Raw genomic sequence first — 20334 nt, forward strand, 5'->3', positions numbered from 1 at the left:
CTGGGGATTGCTCGGGCCGACACAGGAATGCAGCGGGAACAGAACGATCGTGGCTAGTGGGAATGATGCGGGCTGCTGACATGGCACAAATTATTGACATGATTGGTTGCTGATGTGGATAGGCTGCATGCTGAGAAAAATAGGCTAGTGGGTTACCTCTAATTAGATATAGAGGATACGTACTGCGTAGTAAACACATGGCTACAATTTAATCAACTAAATTATTGCGACTTTGGACGATCTTTCAAAATCGCCTGCTAAGGAGATTCTATTCGGTTTGCTAATGTGGCGCGATTTATTGTACCTAGGCAGGCCTGCTAAGGAGATTCTATTCGGTTTGCTAAGGAGATTCTATTCGGTTTGCTAAGGAGATTCTATTCGGTTTGCTAATGTGGCGCGATTTATTGTACCTAGGCAGGCCTGACATGTGGGCCCAGTGCATGAGAAATGGCATCAAGTAACCTAAGCCGTAATTTGGTGTTTGCTGAAAATAATTAGCTCCAGACATAGGGTTCCAAGAAGAACAAAAATTCCACCTGGAATTCTGCCCTTTCCATTACCAGAATAACAGAAATACAAAGTCTCCGACAAACCCAGATACAGGATTAAGATAGAGAGGGGAGAATACGACAAGGTAGAAACTACGTGAGCAGGAAACCCGCTGACCAGCGCCCGCAATCGGAATGCTGACTACGGGACAAAAACCTGCTCCTAACTAGAGCCCTACCATAGTTTAGAACAACCACCAGCAGTGTAGAATTACAAGACAAAATCAATCGACTATCAGACCAGCAGAACTTCAGCACGACATCCGAAGTAAAAAACCACAGCACAGCAAAACTACAAGCTACGCATCAAGAAGCAGGCAGATGCCACCATAGAAGTAGCCGTAGATGCTCCTTCATTCAAACTCCTCATCATCAGCTGGGCGTTGGCAATCAGCTTCTTGGCTCCTTCCTTCAAAGCCTCGGCATCGCTTCCCTTGTGCAAACCTGCCCAGGACAAAAGATATGGAGACCTAGTAAACACAATCTCAAAAGGGGAGAGAAGTTTATACTTCTCAAAGGTGACACAATTTCGACAGTTCTAGGTAGCCCAAGTAACAACAGCCAAACCAACTACAAAGAATCTATCGCCACCAGGGAGAAAAGCATGCATCCATACAAAAAACTACCATAACGAATTAGGCACCACCGAAGTTCCAAATAATGACACAGAGCAAGTGAAAAATAAATGTCTGGGAGTTTCAAGATGCCCACAAAAAGAGCACATGGTGGACCCCTGCCGGTTTTTCCTTTGCATACACTCTCTAGTGAGCACAGAGTCTTGAAACAATAACCATAGGAAAATTTGAATCTTTATAGGGATTTTGGCCTTCCAAATCCACTTGTTATGAGCACCATTTAGATTCCTCTGAAGTCAACAGTATAGAGATTTCACAGTGAAACGGCCAGATTTCTCAAATGGCCAGAAAACTGAATCAAGTTCAGAAGAAACAAAGCATCCAACTTATCTCTCAACACCTGCCATTGCACAGCCAGAACAGGATTGAGTTGTCACCTGAATCTCATCACAGAACCAGCATCTCTAAAATCCTTAATAGTAATACCAGGGGTCAGGCAAATACTATACAACTCAGGTGAGACTTATAGAGAGCATTTCGCTCCTAAAACAGGGCATCTATCATGTTTTCATGTTAGCTTAGTCGCCTTCAAAAAGACTTCGAATTTGCTATTGATCAGGCGCCTGAGAAATAAGTATTTCTCAGTCGACGCGTACGGACCGTCCATCTGTTTGCTCGCGCGGAGATTGGTGCGTTTTCTTTTTTTTGTGTGTTGTTTCTCTGTGGGCTATTGTTGGGGTGTGGGCTGTTGTTGGGGCCAAGTTTGTCCTTCACACGTGTGGGCTTTTGGGCTTTTTTCAAGGGGGGACGTCCGATAGCATGAGTAATGCGTGATCGAGAGAGAGCTGTTCGACCGATCGCTATTCTTCTGAGAGACCAGGTCGGGAGGGGAGGCGGCGGGATGGGTGTTCGGCGGCGGGAAGTTTTTTTATTTTGTGTGTGCTGTTAGATGCATCAATTTTTTATGAAATTATTGCTGGCCATGTCACTCAGTAGGGGGAAAGTGTTTTTATCAAAAAAAAATCTGGGGTGAATTCCTTGCATATTTTCTCTAGTCCACTGTCCACAAACTTTAGGAATTAATACAACAACTTATGTTGATTTTATTTTCTATAACACTATGATAGCAGTGAGCATGCTAATTTTGTTTACATCAATGTATAGCATTTCAAGATGGTCATTTACTGTATGACTTTTAAGCCTCACACATTTACTGTGATTACTTGCCATGAATGACATTAACATAAATCATGAACAGATGGTTAAAAGCAACAATGGTATATTTTTTTGTGGTAACATGCATGCATTAATTAGTCTCAACATAATTCACTACTTATCGGTGAGTAAATTGTTTTAATCTCCAATATGGATCGTATGGTGACAAGGAGGTGGTATAGCCCACCGGGGGCACAAAATCCGCACTCAAAAGCAACTTATTTTCCTTGTTCTCTCTTTGTTGTGTTCTTGTCGTCTGTCATGTAGATACAATTTCTATGGGTTTTGCTAAATATACGTTGTCCGAGAAATAGGTATAGGATAAGTCGATTTGAGTTTTAAGGCAAGTTGCACAAGACCAATACTCATGTGATTCAATTTCTTTTTGGTCAGTTGGTCATGTCTCATATTCATGTGCAACTGGGTTTTTTGGGTTAGTTGCACATCACCTCTTGTTGTGTAACTAATTAGTTTTTTAGAGTGAGTTGCACATTAAGTCACTTGATGTGCAACTGATTTTTTTTAGGGGATGAATTGCACATGAAGACTCGTGATGTGCAACTAAGTTTTTTTCATTTAATTGGGCATGATCTCTCATGATGTACAACCTAGTTGTTTTAGGAGATGAGTTGCACATTAAGACTCATGATGTGCAATTGATTTTTTTGTTGCGCATGATCTCTCGTGTTGTGTAATTTAGTTGTTTTAGGGTATGAGTTGCACATTAAACTCGTGATGTGCAACTGAGTTTTTTTAATTTATTTGCACATGATCTCTCATGTTGTGCAATTTAGTTTTTTTAGGGATGAGTTGCACATTAAGACTTGTGATGTGCAACTGATTTTTTTTTTAATTTAGTTGCACATGATCTCTCATGATGTACAATTTAGTTGTTTTATGAGATGAATTGCTCATTAAGACTCGTGATGTGCAATTGATTCTTTTAGTTGCGCAGGATCTCTCGTGATGTGCACTTTTTAGTTGTTTTAGGAAATGAGATGCACACTAAGATTCATGGTGTGCAATTTGAGTTTTGTGTGTATGAGTTGCACATGACTAGGATTTAAGTGTTTTTTTTTCATATCTCAGAGAACTTACCCTAGAAACACCCAATTTATGAGGAAAACCGGACCGAAAATCATAGACCAACAAGCTATTTTTTTAATGTGAAGATGAGGCTGGTCTTGGGCGCTTGCTTATTATTAAGGTAGTGCACCATTGTTTTCTCATTTGTGAGTAGTCCACGCAATCTTTTTTGATAGTTTTTCTTTGTGAAAATTAATTAATTGATTGCGGCTAATTAGATTGATGGAAAAATATGGCAGGTGTTTGCCATTTATTTATTTTCAGAACAAGTATTTCATTTTCTCAGAACAAATGTTTGCTATGTACGGGTCATAGTTTGTCCCCAAATCAGTTTTTCCAGATCAAATGAAACACAAAGGGAACAAATGGACCGAGGAATTGGGCTATACAAGGAATGGATTTATTTGTTTTGCTTTCGACGGCAACCAGGCTTGAACCCAACAACACAAACATAATTCAGGACTGTCATGAGCGGTGAACATGTCTTCTATAAAATATTTTTGGAAAGTTTCACATTCAATTCATGTGCAATACAAGTCATTTCAATCTACAAGTTTTAAAAAATCATGTCTAAGATTTTATTTGTGGCCAATTCAGGCCCATATGTAGCCCAGCTCGTCAATGCTAAAAAAGACACACAGTCAGCCCAACAAAAAAGAAAAGAACAAAAATACTCACGTGAGGGAACAGAGGGCTGGGAATATCGAATAGAGAGCTGGGAATATTGGTGGACTCCGTTCAATACCCATCGACTGAGAAACAAGTGTTTCTCAGTCGACTGAGACCCAGTCGTTCCCAAAAGACTCGTGGTGCTGCTTTAATTTTTCGTTTGTTGCAAGACTTTTTTTTTAATGTTTGGTTCCGTTAATTTTTAATTTTTATGGTAATTAACGTACCCGGCTGCCGTTCTTGATTGCTGCCAAGTCCTTCATCTCCTCTCTGCCGAAGTAAAACGCCGGCTATTCACATGCTACGCACTGAATGCGCCTCCCCGGTGCCCGGCCGGCCGCGCGGGACTTCTCCTGTGACATCCGCGTTGCGTATCTATACCAATATATTAAATTAGAGTTGGTGATGATGGTACGGTCGCCGTCGTAGATTAACTTGGTACGGTCGCCGTCGTAGGTTAACTTCGTTAAAATTACAACCAATATGACTCTGTCCGGTTTTTTTTCCTTCAGTTAAAATTATAACCAATATGCCACTGCTCGTTATTTTCTTTTCCTCCAGTTTTTTTCACGATTTCTCCTACTCCGTCCGCACCCGCATGCCGACCTCGACAGCGCCGTGAGTTGTCTACACAGAAAATAAAAATAAATAGTTTGTGATTTTGTTAACCCGTAGCAACGCGCGGGCACACCTGCTAGAGCGTGGCACCAGATGCCTCACGAGCTCGCGAGCTCTTCTCCTTCTCATGTGGCACCAGATGCCGGCGGCCATGTCCATTTCTTCCACGACTGGCTCGACCATCGTCTCCGAGGAAGCGTACGGGTCGCACGTCCTCAAGATCCACGGCTACTCCCGAAGCAAGGGCCTCGGCATCGGCAACTGCATGACATCCGCCGCATTCGCCGTCGGAGGCCATCGCTGGCGTCTCAACTACTTCCCCGAAGGCGTCCCGGGCCAAGGCATCGCTGCCACAGCTGGCGTGATATCCCTCTTCCTCTGTCTCGACGACGACGTCGTCCACAGCGCCAACGGAGTCAAGGCGTGGTTCAAGATGAGTCTGCTCACCCACCACGAGGACAACGGCCCGTCCTTCTTCAAATTCGTCGCGGAGAAACAGAACGCCGTCTTCCGCAGCAAAGGCGAGCAGCTTGGCTTCCCGATCTTCTTCAAGAAGAAGGACCTGGAGAAACCGCCTACCTCAAGCTCGTGGCGGCGGATCGCTACGAGCTTGAGAGGCTGAAGCTGATATGCGAGGACAAGCTGTGCAGGCACGTCAGCACCACAAACGTGGCGGCTGTGGCTGGCGTTGGCTGAGCAGCATGGGTGCCGTGGGCTCAAGGAGGCATGCGTCGATTTCCTCAAGTTTCCTAGGAACTTCAAGGCCGTCGTCGCGAGTGAAGGGTTTGATCATCTGAAGAACATCTGCCCCTCCATTCTCGAGGAGCTCGTCGCCAATCTTGCTCTCTGAACTGTTTGACCTGCTAGGTGCTAGCGGCGGTATAAAATAAAATGGAGCACTGCCGTATGCGTATCATGATGTATGCCTCTTGTTATCATCCATGGCCATGGCCGGTTATCACTGGATCGATACGATATTCATCGAATGAATCATCTGATGAACTTGTTTCGTTTTCTATGGCAAATGCTACGATTAACTTTAACAAAAACCCAACTAAAATGTGGTACAGAGTAACAAAGGTTTGTCTGTACTACTACACGGATAATTTGAGAAACCGAGACAACACTGAACGTCACCACGCAGAAACGACACGTCACGACATATCTGGTCATAGACATTGGTGTCTTTGAAGTAATGGAGTAGTAATCAACTGCCAAAAATTTAAAGATGTTTTTCATACATGATATTTTATTTAGCATAAACACTTGTACACAGTAGGATACAACACTGATTCAGGGGCTCCATGATTCTTCCTCCGATCAGAAAATTGCCGCGGCAGCTTGAATTTCAGGCCAGGATGCTTGTAGGGCGCGCAGTATCTTGTCAAACAGTTGGAAATAAGCAACTCTGTATGTCTTACCAAATAAGAAGATAACAAAGACAACCCAGAGACCCAGGACAAATCCTGCAGCCAGTCCGAAATACAGATACCTCGTCTCTGCCTGATACTCATCAAGATCACCTCCAGTTACTTGAGGCAAAGAACAGTTCCTAGAAAGAGGAGGGCCACAGAGATACTTGTTGCCGATGTATGATGATACTGGATCGATGAGCGTCTGCAGCTGACTCCCTGTAGGAATTCTTCCTGATAGATTATTGTATGATAGGTTCAGCTTGCTTAACTTTGTCAGGTCTGACAAACCAGCAGGAATTTCGCCGGAGAGTTCATTGCATGACAGGTCAAGAGACTCCAGCCATACTAGGGATCCAATTTTCTCTGGAATCTTACCGGACAAGCGGTTGTTGGAGATGTTCAGGTTCGTCAGTTTACCAAGAGATGTTATTTCAACTGGAATCTCTCCAACTAAATTGTTGCAGGACAAGTCAATGCCAACCATATAAATGATGTTACTAGTGTAACTAAGTTGTTGACCTTTTGCTACCACCTGTAAGCTATCATCATATTTGAATGTAAACTGCGTCTCAGAGTTTCCTGGCCTTTCGTAACTCCAATGAAAGGGATTTTCTCGTGCCTGTTTTGGTTCCAGACCCATTGCTCTAATGTTGGCCACTGAATGAGGTATAGATCCCGATATTCTGTTGTATGCAAGGTCCAAGTATTGCAGGTACCCAAGCTGTGTGAGCTGAACGGGAATAGATCCGGAAAACATATTATGTCGCAGACGGAGATAAGACAGATTTGGCAAAAAATTTGCTATCGATTTGGGTATCTCTCCGACAAACTTGTTATGGCCAAGATCAAGTAGTGTTAACTCTTCGAAGCTCTGCAAAAATGAAAGGTCGCCAGACAGGTTATTTTCATACAATATTAGAGCGGTTGGATTCAGTTTGCGAGTTCCTTCCGGTGCTTCCGAACAAAGGGGGAATTGTCCCACGAGACAGTTCTTTGCTAGATCCAAGGTGTTCAAAAACTGCAGCTGGCAGATATCTGCCGGAATAGTGCCATTGATCACCAAGGAACGGAGCTCCAAATTTTTGTGGCAGTGGCCCTGATAATGAGTTTCTAGAAATGTCAAGTTCGACCAAATGCCTTGGTAACTGAGTAGAGCACCAGTGAGGTTGTTCGAGTTGAGATCAAATATTATAAACTGTAGAGAATTCGAGGTGGACCTAACACACTACGAGAGGGCCTATTCACCTATACCAACTACTTTGGTGTAGTTGATTAGTCCCTTTTTATTTCTACTTACTTAGTGGAAGCTTCCGGGCGGCAGAGCCACTCACGTTAAAGCAAGTCTTGAATCCGGGCGGCTATGCCACTCACGTTGAAACAAGACCGTTGTGATTTCGGGCGAATCCGCTCACGTTAAATCACAACTTATATGCACTAAGTACTTATAAATAACAAGGCCTAACCGGGAGACTTATATGAACAAAGTAGTACTATATTGCTTTAGGAATGTTAGTACAAGAGAGAGCATACACACCTTACACTTGCTCACACCTTGTTCTCCACCTTCTTCACTTCCTTATTCTTTACTACACAAGGTGCGAGGCAAGGGCCTCTATTTATAGGACTACATGACCATTGGATCTTTGACATGTGTCAAAATCTTAGCCATTGATACAAAATATCTAAAGCCTTCCACACACTTCTACATAAATATTTAGATACTACAAGGTTTCCTATTTATTTATTTTAAACTCCTATGCTAGAATATTCCAAAGCTTCTTCATGCATATCTAAACACTAGAAGGTTCCTTCTTTTATTTATTTTATATTCTAGAGTATTCCATAATAATGTCTTCTTTCTTGTAATATTGAGAACACTCTAGAAGCTTGCATTGTATTCTCCAACATAAACATAGCTGAAGACATGAATTCCAGCGTCCTCGGTAACCTGCCACTGATTTGATTGAAAGAGATATTCAAATATTGAACATTTGAAAACACATGCCAAAACCAATCCGGGAGATTGTCAACTATGCCTGCATCAGAAATGTCAAGATAAGTAACATTCCTCTGCCCTTTAAGCCATAAAGGAAACCGAGGCCCAAGTTTGCTAGAAGGGAAATAAGCCAGCTTCAATTTGAATGGGGGAGTCCAATTTGAGCTGATTATCATGTGCAGGGAGTTGTAAGATAAATCCAATTCCTCCAGATTCACTAGACTCGCTAAATGCTCCTCCTTTATATAACCGTTGAACTGGTTGCTGTCTAGATACAATAGGCTGAGCTTGCTGAGTGCACCAATTTCAAGAGGTATCGGTCCTACAAGCCTATTAGAAGAGAGTTTAAGAATGCTCAGATCAGTCCACTGGTTTATCCACTTTGGAATTTCCCCAGTGAGATTGGTCATAGATAGATCTAACAACTGCATCTTACTCCTTGCACAATGAGGCAAGCCCTCCAAAAATTCTGGCATGCCTTGGTTGATCCAATTTTCCTGCAGTGTTAGCACTCTCAAATTGCAAAGATTCTTCAGCACTTTGGATTTTACACTTGTGAGGAAATTGCCTCCAAGATGAAGTGCCTCAAGTGAAGTCATGTTTCCCATTGCATCTGGAAATGGTTCAGCAATTATTCTATTATAACTAAGGTCAAGATGCCTGATGGTGCCAACATCCCAGAACCAGTAGGTTGGATTTAAGGTATCAACCCCACTGGCTGATAGATCAAGCATCCGAAGTGATGTGAGGTTAGAATGCACTATAGGTGTGTGTGGAAAAACAAGTCTGCAGGATCTGAGACGAAGGGCTCTTAGATTAGAAAGCATGCTAAGTACTTGAACCCAATTGCCAATAGTGCTGAGATTCACACCACTGATGTCGAGGAACTTCAGCAAAGGGAGACGTTGTAACCATGATATATCCTCAGAGTGCAATTTATTATCATCAACAAGAACATAGGTGTTGAGATCCAGATATAGCAATCTGGAGAGGTTACCAAGTTGAGGAGGCACTTTACCATCAAAATTCATGCAGGAGAGATTGAGATATACCAAGCTATCGAGGGAGCCCAAGAATCTTGGTATGGATACACCAACTCCCCCGAGATAGTTTCCACTGAGATCTAGATACTCCAAATGACTTAGAGCAAGCAAAGAAGAACTTATCTTTCCATGCAGTTCATGAGTCTTTCCAGAGTACCAGGAACTATCAATCGTCTCAGTGAACATGAGTTCATCGAGGAAGAAATTGTTGCGCAGGTCAAGCTTGATGACATGACCTGTTCTGTTGCTGCACCTGACACCACTCCAAAGGCAGCAGTCTTGGCCATTCCACGAGGCAAGGAGGCTCTGCGAATCTTTTGTGATGCCTGCTTTGAACGAAAGCAGAGCATCTCTCTCATTTGTGAAGCACCCACCATCGGCTTGTTGTGCATGAACTGAAGAGGCAGTCATGGTGGCTAGAATTAGCAAGAGGCAACAGGCTGCAGCTGCATCCATGGAGGATATTGGGGTTACAAAATGCATTGTTCTTTGTGGTTTTCCAAACCAGCCGGCCAAGCAAGGTCTTAGGAGCATCAGGCTGGCAAGCAAGTCAATAATTCAAAATGGAACTATCAGAGAGAGATTGTTTACCTGCTTTCTATGCTCATGATGCCATGATGCCGACAGGAAACGCGGCAGCTTACCTTGACTTGCAGAAGATTTTCAGAAGTGCCAAAACAAATAGAACACTAAATCTAACACGTGTTAAATGAAATGGCCATGCCAACTCGTATTTAATTACACTAGTCATCATTCATCAACCCGTGTGTTCGCACATGATAGAAATTATGAATAAATAGAACCACGCAATAGTTTATCATGGTTGTCCGAAAAAAATGATTAGAGGGTTGCCATCCAACTTCTTTTGTCTTAAATTGACTCTAGACATGTTACAGTTGTTCGCTAAGCTTGTATTATTGCATTAATTAGTTTCACAAATATTGGTCGCTTTGACTTAGTGATTATATTCCGTTGGCCTGGCATCAATTTTCATGGACAATATCTAACACTGTGTTTGGATGTATGCATTGGGGCCTGACATTGGACATTGGTATTGGGAAAGGCCCTAATATCACGATTTGGGCTGTTTGGGTGGCCAACACATTCGCGCAAGGCATTCAGGCTCGATATCGAGCGATTGGTCTGGTAGTACAAAATCGCGATGGGCCAATTCCGAATTCCGAGGGGTAAACCTCGACGTTGCTAGGCATTCGGAACCGTTCGACGTCTTCGACCGAGACCGGCGTTCGACCCTCTGCCCCGCGTAACAGAAGCGATGTTTCTTTTTTCCCGATTCCTCTCCTCGCGCTCCCTCCTGAGCACCCCGCACGAGGTTGATGAGGTAGCCAGCGGCGGCGCACCGTCTGGAGGTCCTCTCCCACCTCCTCCCCCGGCCTCGCATGTACCCGCTGCCGCGCACTCGAGGCAGTGGCGCCGCCCGCTCCCGGCGACCTCGCCCTCCGTCCTCAAACCGCCCCCGCCGTCTGGAGCAGCGGCGGCGCCCTCCCGTCCCATCTCTCCGCAGCGGCGCACAGTCCAGAGCAGCGCCGTCACCCTCCCTCAAGCACTCCCATCCCATCTCTCTGCAGCGGCGGCGCACGTCTGGAGCAGCGGCAGCGCCCTCCCTCCAGCCTTCTGGACCTGCACCCTGAGCAGTGGCGCTCCTCTGCCCTGAGCACCGGCGCCACTTCTCCTCTTCTTATGTCTTCTCCCTCGAATTGGGAAGGCGATGTAATGTGTGATGAAAATTATATTTTGGACTGCTAGTCTGCTACTGCTGCTGCCCCACGGCCCTTCCCTCTTCCCTTCGATCTGACTTCTGAACTAGGCTCTTGGAAGCTGCTAATGGTGATGCTACTGCATCACAGAAGTTTTTGATGCAGTCGTGTTGCTACCAAGATCAAAGGTGTCAACTGGGCATGATGTTGTGGGTGGTTTGGTTTCTGAAATCACAAGTTGCATATCACAGTAGCACGACGAGTCATTGGCTCCAAAATCCTGAAAGTTCAACTTGGCGGATGTGCGCTTCGTGTTTATGCAGGAAAGAAGCATTGCTAGAAGCAGATCTATGTCGATCTTGTGTGATTCAAGCTTATACATTCATTCACTACTTGGTATGATCCAGGCTACCAACTTTGCTTCTGAAAATGGGAATGGGAAAAATTCCAGGCAATCGAAAGAAAATAACAGTGATGCCGTGATGGTGATACGGTGTGCTACACAGCTATTGTCAAAATGTAATTTTTTTTATATTGTCAAAATGTAATCATCAGATTTTTCTAACACATTCTTTTCTTTTTTATATTTATCAAAATGTTACACAAATACACGTTTGGCATATGTATAGCAGAGTGTAATCATCATCAAATTTCAATTCATAACTTTGACCATCCAAACAGGATTTGGCATTCAATCTCAATATCAAGTCTAGGTTCCCAATAACTAAACATCCAAACAGAAATATTGACATTCAATCTCAATATCAATATCCTATAATATTGGCATTGAAGCCAATGCAATGCCAAGCATCTCAATGTCTACATCCAAACAAAAACTAATAGATCAGTTCGATGGTTTGTTTCCGATTTGCATCCATTTCTGGCTATTGGCTAGTTGTGTTGTACCTACTAGCCAGTCGTAAATATTTCATGATTGGGCACTGAATTTGTATACTACTTCATAATCATACTTCTTTACAGTATGTGCACACCTTCTAGCCAGTTGATAAAAAGAATGTCAACAGAACATAGTTGGCACCTTGTGTTGTCAGAACAGGTGATAGCATAATTGTGGCTGTGTTGTCACTTAGTCAGGAACTCCTGCCAACTACATAGAGGATGATCATCGTGATGCCATGAATGATTTGCGTAAACAATCATAGTGATGCAATGCATCCCATTTTTCATTTAGGATTGGAAGTGAACCACATCAGGCCATGACATTCCCATTCCTTCGTAACATGCCTTCTCTCCTCGTCGTTCCGAGGATATCTTGCTGAACAAATGCTTATCTTGGGACCCAAGTCACTACAGTCTTCGCACACCTTCTTGTCGTGCAGAGATATCTCCTTTCTGTTCACTGCAGCTTCTAGGACACGCCTGATGTATCGCATGAAGTTATCGTCGGGCAGGAAGCCATAGATAGTGAGCTTAGCAAGATTCTTATGCTTAAAAATCAGAAGCAGACGGTTTCCACTCTACATTTGCTTTGTCACAGAGACCACGAGCCTTCCTACGCTCCTTATCTATCACCATGCAGTGATCCCCTACCGTGATGCATAGCTCCTTTACGGAGGGTGCAGCTCCAAGAATGAACATTGTCCGAGCAATATCACATCCTTCAGGAAGATTGTCCAGATTCACAAGCCATAGTTTAGTGAGCAAGGGCACGAGCAGTTTGGGCATTCTGGTCAAACCTAAATCTGGGACAGAGGAAGCAAATTAATTAGAGTGCAATCTACAAACAAATTAAATTAAATTCTAGGATGGCAGAGAAGACACACTACTGTACATGTAACCATCATAGAGTGGGCAATCAGACAGATGATTGAACTGAAGACACCTGTTTTATAAAGGCTTATCTTTGAAAGCTGCGGAACAAAACCAGAAGACAGGGGATGATCTTCGTATGGAAACCAGTTATTATAGCTCACTCGTTGGAGTTTTGGTAGACAGCTGAGCTCAATGATCTCAAAGTGCCCATAGTCTATCTCAAGCTCAACAAGTTGATTGTGTTCCAATTTCAGCCAGGAACAGATTCCTGTGTCGCAGTAGGAGAAACGCAAAGAATCCAACCTCTTGCATGTGCTGAGCATGTTGGGGATGTCCGGTTCAGCAGACCTCGTGCTCCATCCATTTCACAAAAGTTGGCGTATTTTATTTCGTTAAGAAGGGCTTTGACCATTAAAACTCTATTGATATGTGTTTTCTCGTACATAAAATTAATATCAACGGATTCGTCTTTAAAAGTTCTTACTAATGATCATGGTTTCGTATCATATAACTTACATATTAGTATAGTAATTATTGATCAACGGCTTGTTTTAACGAAACCAAATACGCCAACCTTTATAAAAAGGAGGGAGTATTTTGCACCCATAGGCGCGTGAGGCCAGCAAATGCATCCAGACAAGCACCAAGAAAAGTATTGAACAACTTGGCAAAGCGGATGAGATCGGCAGAAGCACAGTCCTTGTCAGTCTTCTCTGCCATGATCTCAACCTCAGCTTTCTCGACCTTCTGGGGCGCGGGAAAAAGATTTGCCAATCGTAATACCTCAAGACGAATCTAGCGTGGAGTTTGTAGATGGTGATCTCTGGTCTCCTCATGCTCAAGATGTTCTCTGTTACATCGTCAGCCACATCTCCGTTGAGTCGCACTATGTCGCGGATGCCGAAAGCACAGGAATTGCCAATGCGAGCAACGAGGTTAGCAATGTTTACAACAATATGTGAGAGCGTGGTGGGGAGCTTCAGCATTCGCTTGGAGAGAATGTGCATCACAACATCAAGAATCTCAAAGACAAGTTGGCTGTCCCATTTGCGTTTGAAATTATCACTGCTGCTTGCTGGAGCATCTGGAAGGTCAGAAATGATTGCATTTTCAAGAGGTTCCAGCCATCACTTTATAGATGCAAAAGAATTTTCATTGAAGAGATGAATTTTGTATTTCATAGAGCTAAAAAAAAGTCCCATGTGGGCCTTGAAGACTGGCTAGATGATTTTTGTAATTTCCTTTCTTGTTTAGCGCTGGATAACCAATTTGGTTATCATCATGTACAGTTTGTTTCATTTTGCTTAATATATTGGCAGTAGATCTGTTGATCTACTGTTTTCCCTAAAAATAAATAAAAAGAATGCAGATTCTGAGGGCATCGATCGAGTGTGTCTGTCCTCTCCAGGATGTTGAGCAGAATGTCATCAGGCAGCTTCCTAATCCTGTCTCCTTTGCCAGCAGCTGCTTCGTTGCGAGTTGATTTCTACATTGCATTTAGGAAGGAAAATCATCAAAATATATCCTTGGATATTGAACTGATGATCGACACGCGAAGGAAGAACAGCGGGAACTAGCAGAAGCAACTCTTACATTGCCATTGCGGCTGCGACGACCCTTTCTGTTCTTCAACCGAAATCAATCGCCTTCCGGTCCCAATTTCGGAAGAAACTCGAGTCATGTCCGGCTCCCTTGAAATTATTTCGCGGAGATAGCGGCGGCAGGATCGGCACTCACCGCCGGCGCTCCCGGAAGACCTCGTGGTGGAGATCTTCCTCCGCTCCCCCGCCCCACCACGCGACCTCCCTCGTCTCCAAGCCCTGAGCCCCGCCGCATCCACGAGATCCAAGGGGCACAACCCCGTGCTGCGCTTCCTCCACAACTCTCCAGCAACCCCCGCTTCGTCCCCACCTCCCCCTCGCCGTTCTACCTCCCCGCTCCGGACTGAGGCTCCTGGCGGATCCTCGATTGCCGCCACGGCCGCGCGGCGCACGCTCTTCATCTCCGTGGGCAAGGAGATGGGCGCCCGGGATCTCCTTTGTGTGGGACAGTGGGAAGTTCCAATCACGGGCCACCAGCGCCGTGTGTCGCCGCCGCCCAAGGCGCCCACGGGCGACCACTTCATCACCGCGGCCGTGCTCCGGGCGGCGGACGGTTAATTGCGACCACCGTGGCTGTCATCTTCGTCGACAAGGAGTCACAGAGGTCTGCCAATCTGCCATGCCCTTGAGAGGACCAGGTTAGCGCCCTGCTCCCAAAACGCCTCTCCTATCCCTTGCTGCGCTGAAATGTGTGTATATGGATAGCTTGTGCTGGAAAATGTCCGGTTAGTTCAGTTCTTCTCTGGATTTGTTGTTACCTTGTGTCCTTCCGGTTTAAGATTGTGCTGGAAAAAATTTCCAGTTGATTTGTACTCCCTGTGGTCACAAAAAAATTTCAGTTCTTCTCAGGATTTGTTGTTACCTTGTCTAGTTGTCTTAAGTCAATCTTCTTAAACTTTGGTCAACTTTAAAACAGGATTGAATGTAACTAGTTTAGAGTTCTAGTTTAAGTCAATCTTCTTAGCCTTCCAACTTTCCAAGAGGACATGGCAAAGGTCGGTCCCTGCTTCAAATACCTGAATAGTCATACATAACTTAAATTTCTTTACAAATTAGAACTGCAATGTTTATTGGAATCAAATCAAACTATTACATAATTGCTAATGAAAGAAGCAGAATATTAGTTGAGAGCACTTGTTTTAATTTGTAGGTGCCTTAAGCAAAGCCACATCATCCCGAGTTGGACTAAGACTCTCCCCATAATTCATCTTGTGATCACCATATGCATGTATTTCAATGCTCTGGAGGCCTTGCTCTACATGCCTCATATCTGGGCGTTCTTCTAGGTCCAGTTTTAGACCCTCCACGGCCACTGCACTGAGCTTTTCCAAGAGCTCAATATCTTCCTCGCTAGTAACATCATTATCAATGAAGCACCTTATTCTTTTGTCTAAACAAGCTTGAACAAAGTTACCAACGTAGCTTCTCTTGTCGTCATATGCTGCAGGCCTCCTTGTAATAAGCTCTATGAGAACAACCCTGAAGCTGTAGACGTCGTTCTTCTGCGTAATGATCCCTTCGTCCATATAAACTGGATCTATGTAAGACTTGTCCCCGGTGACCCATTCAGCCTTATTGGCTTTTCCACCTGCAAGCAGACTCGAGGTCCCAAAGTCCGAAACTTTGGGGAACATATTCTCATCCAGGAGAATATTGCCAGATTTAACATCACCATGACGGATGGTCCTCTCCCCTGACGAATGCATGTATGACAGGCCTTCAGCAGATCCAATTGCAATCCTCAGACGTGCCTTCACCGGAATGTTAAAGAGATTGTGTTTAAAGAGATTGTCGTGCAGACTCCCTCTCGCCAGAAACTCATACACCAACAATGGATCATCCAGCTCTAAGCAACAGCCTAGGAGCCTGGTAATGTTCTTGTGCCTCATGTGAGATTGGATTATCACCTCATCGATGAATTCCTTCTTCCGTTCCTTGTCCACTTTAATGGCCTTCTTGATAGCCACTTTTTGCTTGTCCTCCAGAGTCCCCATATAAACTTTACCAAAGCCACCCGCTCCAATGATATCATGATAGTCGCTTGTTATTTTCTTCACCTGTCTCTTTGTGTAGATCCTTATATTCTTGGCATCTTTTAGCAGTGGACCACAATTTTGTTCATAGAACTTTTTTTGTTTCCAAACTTGATTGCAGAGCATGAGGATGGGGACAATAATCAAGGCAGGAACGACTGCAAAAATGCCAAATAGCCACTGTCAAACATATATAGCATGTCATTGTCACCTAATTAAATAACATAAGGGTTAACTTAATTGGCATGTTGTTTCTAATATTTCAAATAATAGAAAAATACAACAACTATATAAATCTAGCTATATCTGTAGAAACAGCACGTGAAAAGAATGTGATTATGGAATTAGCTAATCTCGATATAATAATGATTTAAGCATGACATAGGTCCTGTCCTTACGAGGGGGCCTGAATCTGAGTAACTCGGCGTCGGGCCCTGACTATATACCCTATGCGTAACTCTCGTAAATACCTACCTTCTGGATAATTCTTTGAAAGGTTCGATGCATGCAATTACTCATAGCATACGACTACAACAGGATCTTTAATTGGATCATAATTGTCATCATGACAGAGACGAACAAGGTTATATACCTTGATTCCAAGCCTACCAGTTTGTAGAAAATCCACAACTTCATTGACAAGTAATAACTCCACAAAATTCATCTTCTTGGTAAGTCATTCAATTCTACATTCCTTTTATAGTTGATCAATATTTCTATCTAAATCTTGTATGGCATGGTCAGCATCAGTCACTTGTGGTGGGAAATGCAAGCAAGAAAGAAAGAAGAAAAAAGATTTTGCAGCAGCACTTTGACTCTAAGGTATTCCAATTTTCTTATCCTTTTCTCTTATCAAACTTACAACAAATCCATTTGCTGTTATTTATACTTTAGCCAGCAACCAGAAAATTCCATGATTTGTGGGTATTATGTTGCCCACAACATGATCAAACTCGTCCCGTCTTGAAAGGGCCGAGCCCTGACTGGTTGAGTAAGATGTAACTGTGCTGAAATTTGTAGATATATGTCCTACTTATGAACTCAAACTTCCACACTTGTTCAAGCATGTGAATGAATGTTTTGATGAATGGAGGTTATTTGTATATGTTATCAATGTGGTGGGTTTATACTGGATGATATTGGTGTTCTATAAATGTGAAAGTATTTTGACTTTGCTGCCATTTGCTACTGCCTCCGTCCCATATTAAATGACAAAATATTACATGTATCTATTCGTTTTTAGGTATAGATACATTCATATTTGAGCAAATTTGAGTCACTTTTTGTTGCGAATTCAGTCTAATCGACATGGTTATATATAATGGTTATTTTGCACTATTTGAGTCTTTGAGATTAGACTAGGGGACCTTGGCGACGTAAGTTCCTGTGCCGACGCGATGTCGCCAGGGTGGACCCTGGGTCGAGCTTTTGGGCTCGGCTCGTCCTGGTGTGTGCTTGGCCCAATAGGGTTTCAGCCTCAACCGAGGCAGCTGTTTAGGCTCGTTTGTATCTCGACCGAGCCAGGCTGCTCGGACCAAATCGGCGAGCCGAAAGGCTCAAGTACATCCCCTATTTACAGCCCTTTATTTCCGCCATTTCTTTTCTATGAAGTCCATTAAGTCCACCCGACACCCCTTTGCCTCTTCATCGCCACGCAAGGAAGCACGGACGACTGAACCATGGTATTAGACGGCAGTGTTCTAGCAGTTTGACCAACAAATAGTTTTGTTCACTTCTTTCTGATTTATTTGGTTTGCAGGTACTTTTAAGTCGTCAATTTTGATTACAAAATATGTATTGTATCCGTATTGCGTAAAAAGTATATATCACTAAATTCATACTCATTTCAACAGTTTATTTTGTGGTGTCTGATTAAATCGATGATCTAGGAATACACAGACGCTTTTTTATGATCAAAGAATAGAAAGGCCTTGTAATAAACCATAAAAAAGGAAGCACTATGAATTAGGGACACGTGTGTACTGTAGATGTATGTATATGTCTGCCCGGTAGCAAGAGCCAAGGGTGTCTTCCTGCATATAAGTTTATAGGTGACAGCAAAAGTACTGATGCATGTAATTAAGTATGTGATCTGGTGTGCATATACTTACGCAGAATCGCGATATATATTCGGCGCACCGTCTCCTGGCAAATTCCGGTGGCGTCTATAGGTGACAGCAAAAGTACTGATGCATGTAATTAAGTATGTGATCTGGTGTGCATATACTTACGCAGAATCGCGATATATATTCGGCGCACCGTCTCCTGGCAAATTCCGGTGGCGTCCCGTTTCATTCCGGATTTGCATACACAGTTAAAGCCTCCTGGCGTGTTCTCGCAAATCGAGTGCGCGTCACAAGTATACTCGGTACCTTTGCACTCATCGATATCTGAAAGACGTCAGAAAGTTAACTTTGGCATCAATTGCAAGATTGATAACGAACAGTAATACGCCATCCCATCCATATATAGTTTGTACTAAATCAATGACAATTGATATGGATCGTAGGGAGTAATATGTCGTTGGTTACAAACCTCAGCATCCATTGGGGATGTAAGGGTTGCCCTGGTATTTGGGCTTGCACTTGCAGAAATAGCCTGATTGGCCTTCCTTGGCGTCGACACAGATGCTGTCACGGCTGACGCAGGCGTAGTCGTAAGGCGGCTGCTGGCCATGCCTCGGGCAGGAAGAAGAATTAACGCCGCCGTTGTTCCTGATGGCGAAGTTGAGCACGAAGGGGACACCCCTGGGGCACCTCTTCGGCAGCACCTCTTTGCCGTACAAGTCCAGGGTAGAGAAGTTGTAGAACAGTCTCTGCACCACCATGCCATAGGAGCACGGGCTGTCGGTGTACAGAGAGCTGTTCCAGAGCAAACCGTTGAAGATGATGGCGAAATACGTGAAAGGGTTATTGTCAGGCAACTCGGCCTGGCAGCAGCCTCGTGTGGCGCACGAGCCGTTGGCCGCGTATTGCAGGTTGCCCATGAGGTCTGAGAGGCAGGATGGAAGGAAGTCCTGCTTCCCCGGATAGGGGAGCAGGGAGTTCACCAGCACAGGCAGGACAGTCCCGCCGACGCCGACGAGGACGTTGCGCGCCGCCGACAGGACGAACGGCCCGTACTCGTCGAGCGCCGTGATCTGGGACGTGAGGAACTGGTCGGTGGAGTTTATGGCGCAGTACGACGAGACTGCGCCGCTAGCCCGTGCCTCGCCCTCGCCGACTGCTATGTCGACGAGCTCCAGCGGCAGCTCCGGCGCCGTGTCCAGGCTCGGCAAATGACCGCTGACCCCTTGAAGGATCTGGTAGTAATTGTGTGCGCCCACAGAGTCGAAGGCGAGGAAGGCGCGAGGAGGGTCGAAGGAGCTGTTGCAGAAGACCTGGAAGCCTGGCCGGAAGCAGCCGGGCTCGTTGTGCATGCCGAAGGGGAAGGGGATGCTCGTGGGGCCGCACCTGTCGGAGCAGCCCTCGTGTGTGATCGGGATTGCCATCTCCGTATGGTCACGTACTGTGGGTATTTGTTCAGCAACCGCAGGCTGCAGGATCAGCTCATCAGTCCATGCAGCTGCAAACAGGAGTAGTAGTACGATTATCATTGCTGACCGCAGCAGCTGCGAGCTGGCCGGGGCTTGCTAGATAGCGAGTTAGCTATTAACTCTCTGTAGGAGGCGAGAGCTTACTCGGTACATGGCAATCTCTGTGTGGCCGTACTTATAACCTCGAGACGTAGTTGAGGGTGAAATCACGATGCCAACGGTTACCCGTTACCCGCCTATCCGACGGGTAAACCCTATTTTCTGGATTATGTTAAACACACAAAAAGGGAGTAGAATCTCTATATTACAATCAAATCATTACAATAAAGCTAGACCGAAAGGTTCTACACATACATACATCTAATGATTTGGAATTTTTCAAAGTAATAAAAATAGAGTTTGTGCGTAAAACTATTTTCCCAGGCTAACATATAATTAAAAATATACCTAAAATGAATTAGGCGAACTAACTAAGGTTTTCTCCACATAAAAGTATGATTTTAAGTTCT

The 20334-nt window shown here is 44.3% G+C and overlaps 1 protein-coding gene, 1 long non-coding RNA gene and 2 pseudogenes across 2 annotated transcripts; 1 reads left to right on the plus strand and 3 right to left on the minus strand.

Annotated features, from left to right (window-relative positions):
- Positions 1-5897: 5897 nt before the first annotated feature.
- On the minus strand, positions 5898-9712 carry LOC100823905 (receptor-like protein EIX1). The gene is given in 4 exon segments (XM_024462716.1): positions 5898-7187; positions 7189-7276; positions 7279-7321; positions 8044-9712. Coding segments are annotated over 4 exon segments (2943 nt in total). The 5' UTR covers positions 9700-9712; the 3' UTR covers positions 5898-6031.
- A 2129-nt stretch (positions 9713-11841) lies between these two features.
- Positions 11842-14148, minus strand: LOC100824214 (annotated as a pseudogene).
- Positions 14149-15261: 1113 nt separating this feature from the next.
- LOC100824519 lies at positions 15262-19987 on the minus strand (annotated as a pseudogene).
- On the plus strand, positions 16446-17395 carry LOC104584488. The gene is made up of 2 exons (XR_002960109.1): positions 16446-16961; positions 17035-17395. It is a non-coding gene; the product is annotated as an uncharacterized LOC104584488 (long non-coding RNA).
- Positions 19988-20334: the final 347 nt, after the last annotated feature.

This window comes from Brachypodium distachyon, chromosome 4 (genome assembly GCF_000005505.3).
Source record: "Brachypodium distachyon strain Bd21 chromosome 4, Brachypodium_distachyon_v3.0, whole genome shotgun sequence".
Lineage (NCBI taxonomy): Eukaryota > Viridiplantae > Streptophyta > Magnoliopsida > Poales > Poaceae > Brachypodium > Brachypodium distachyon.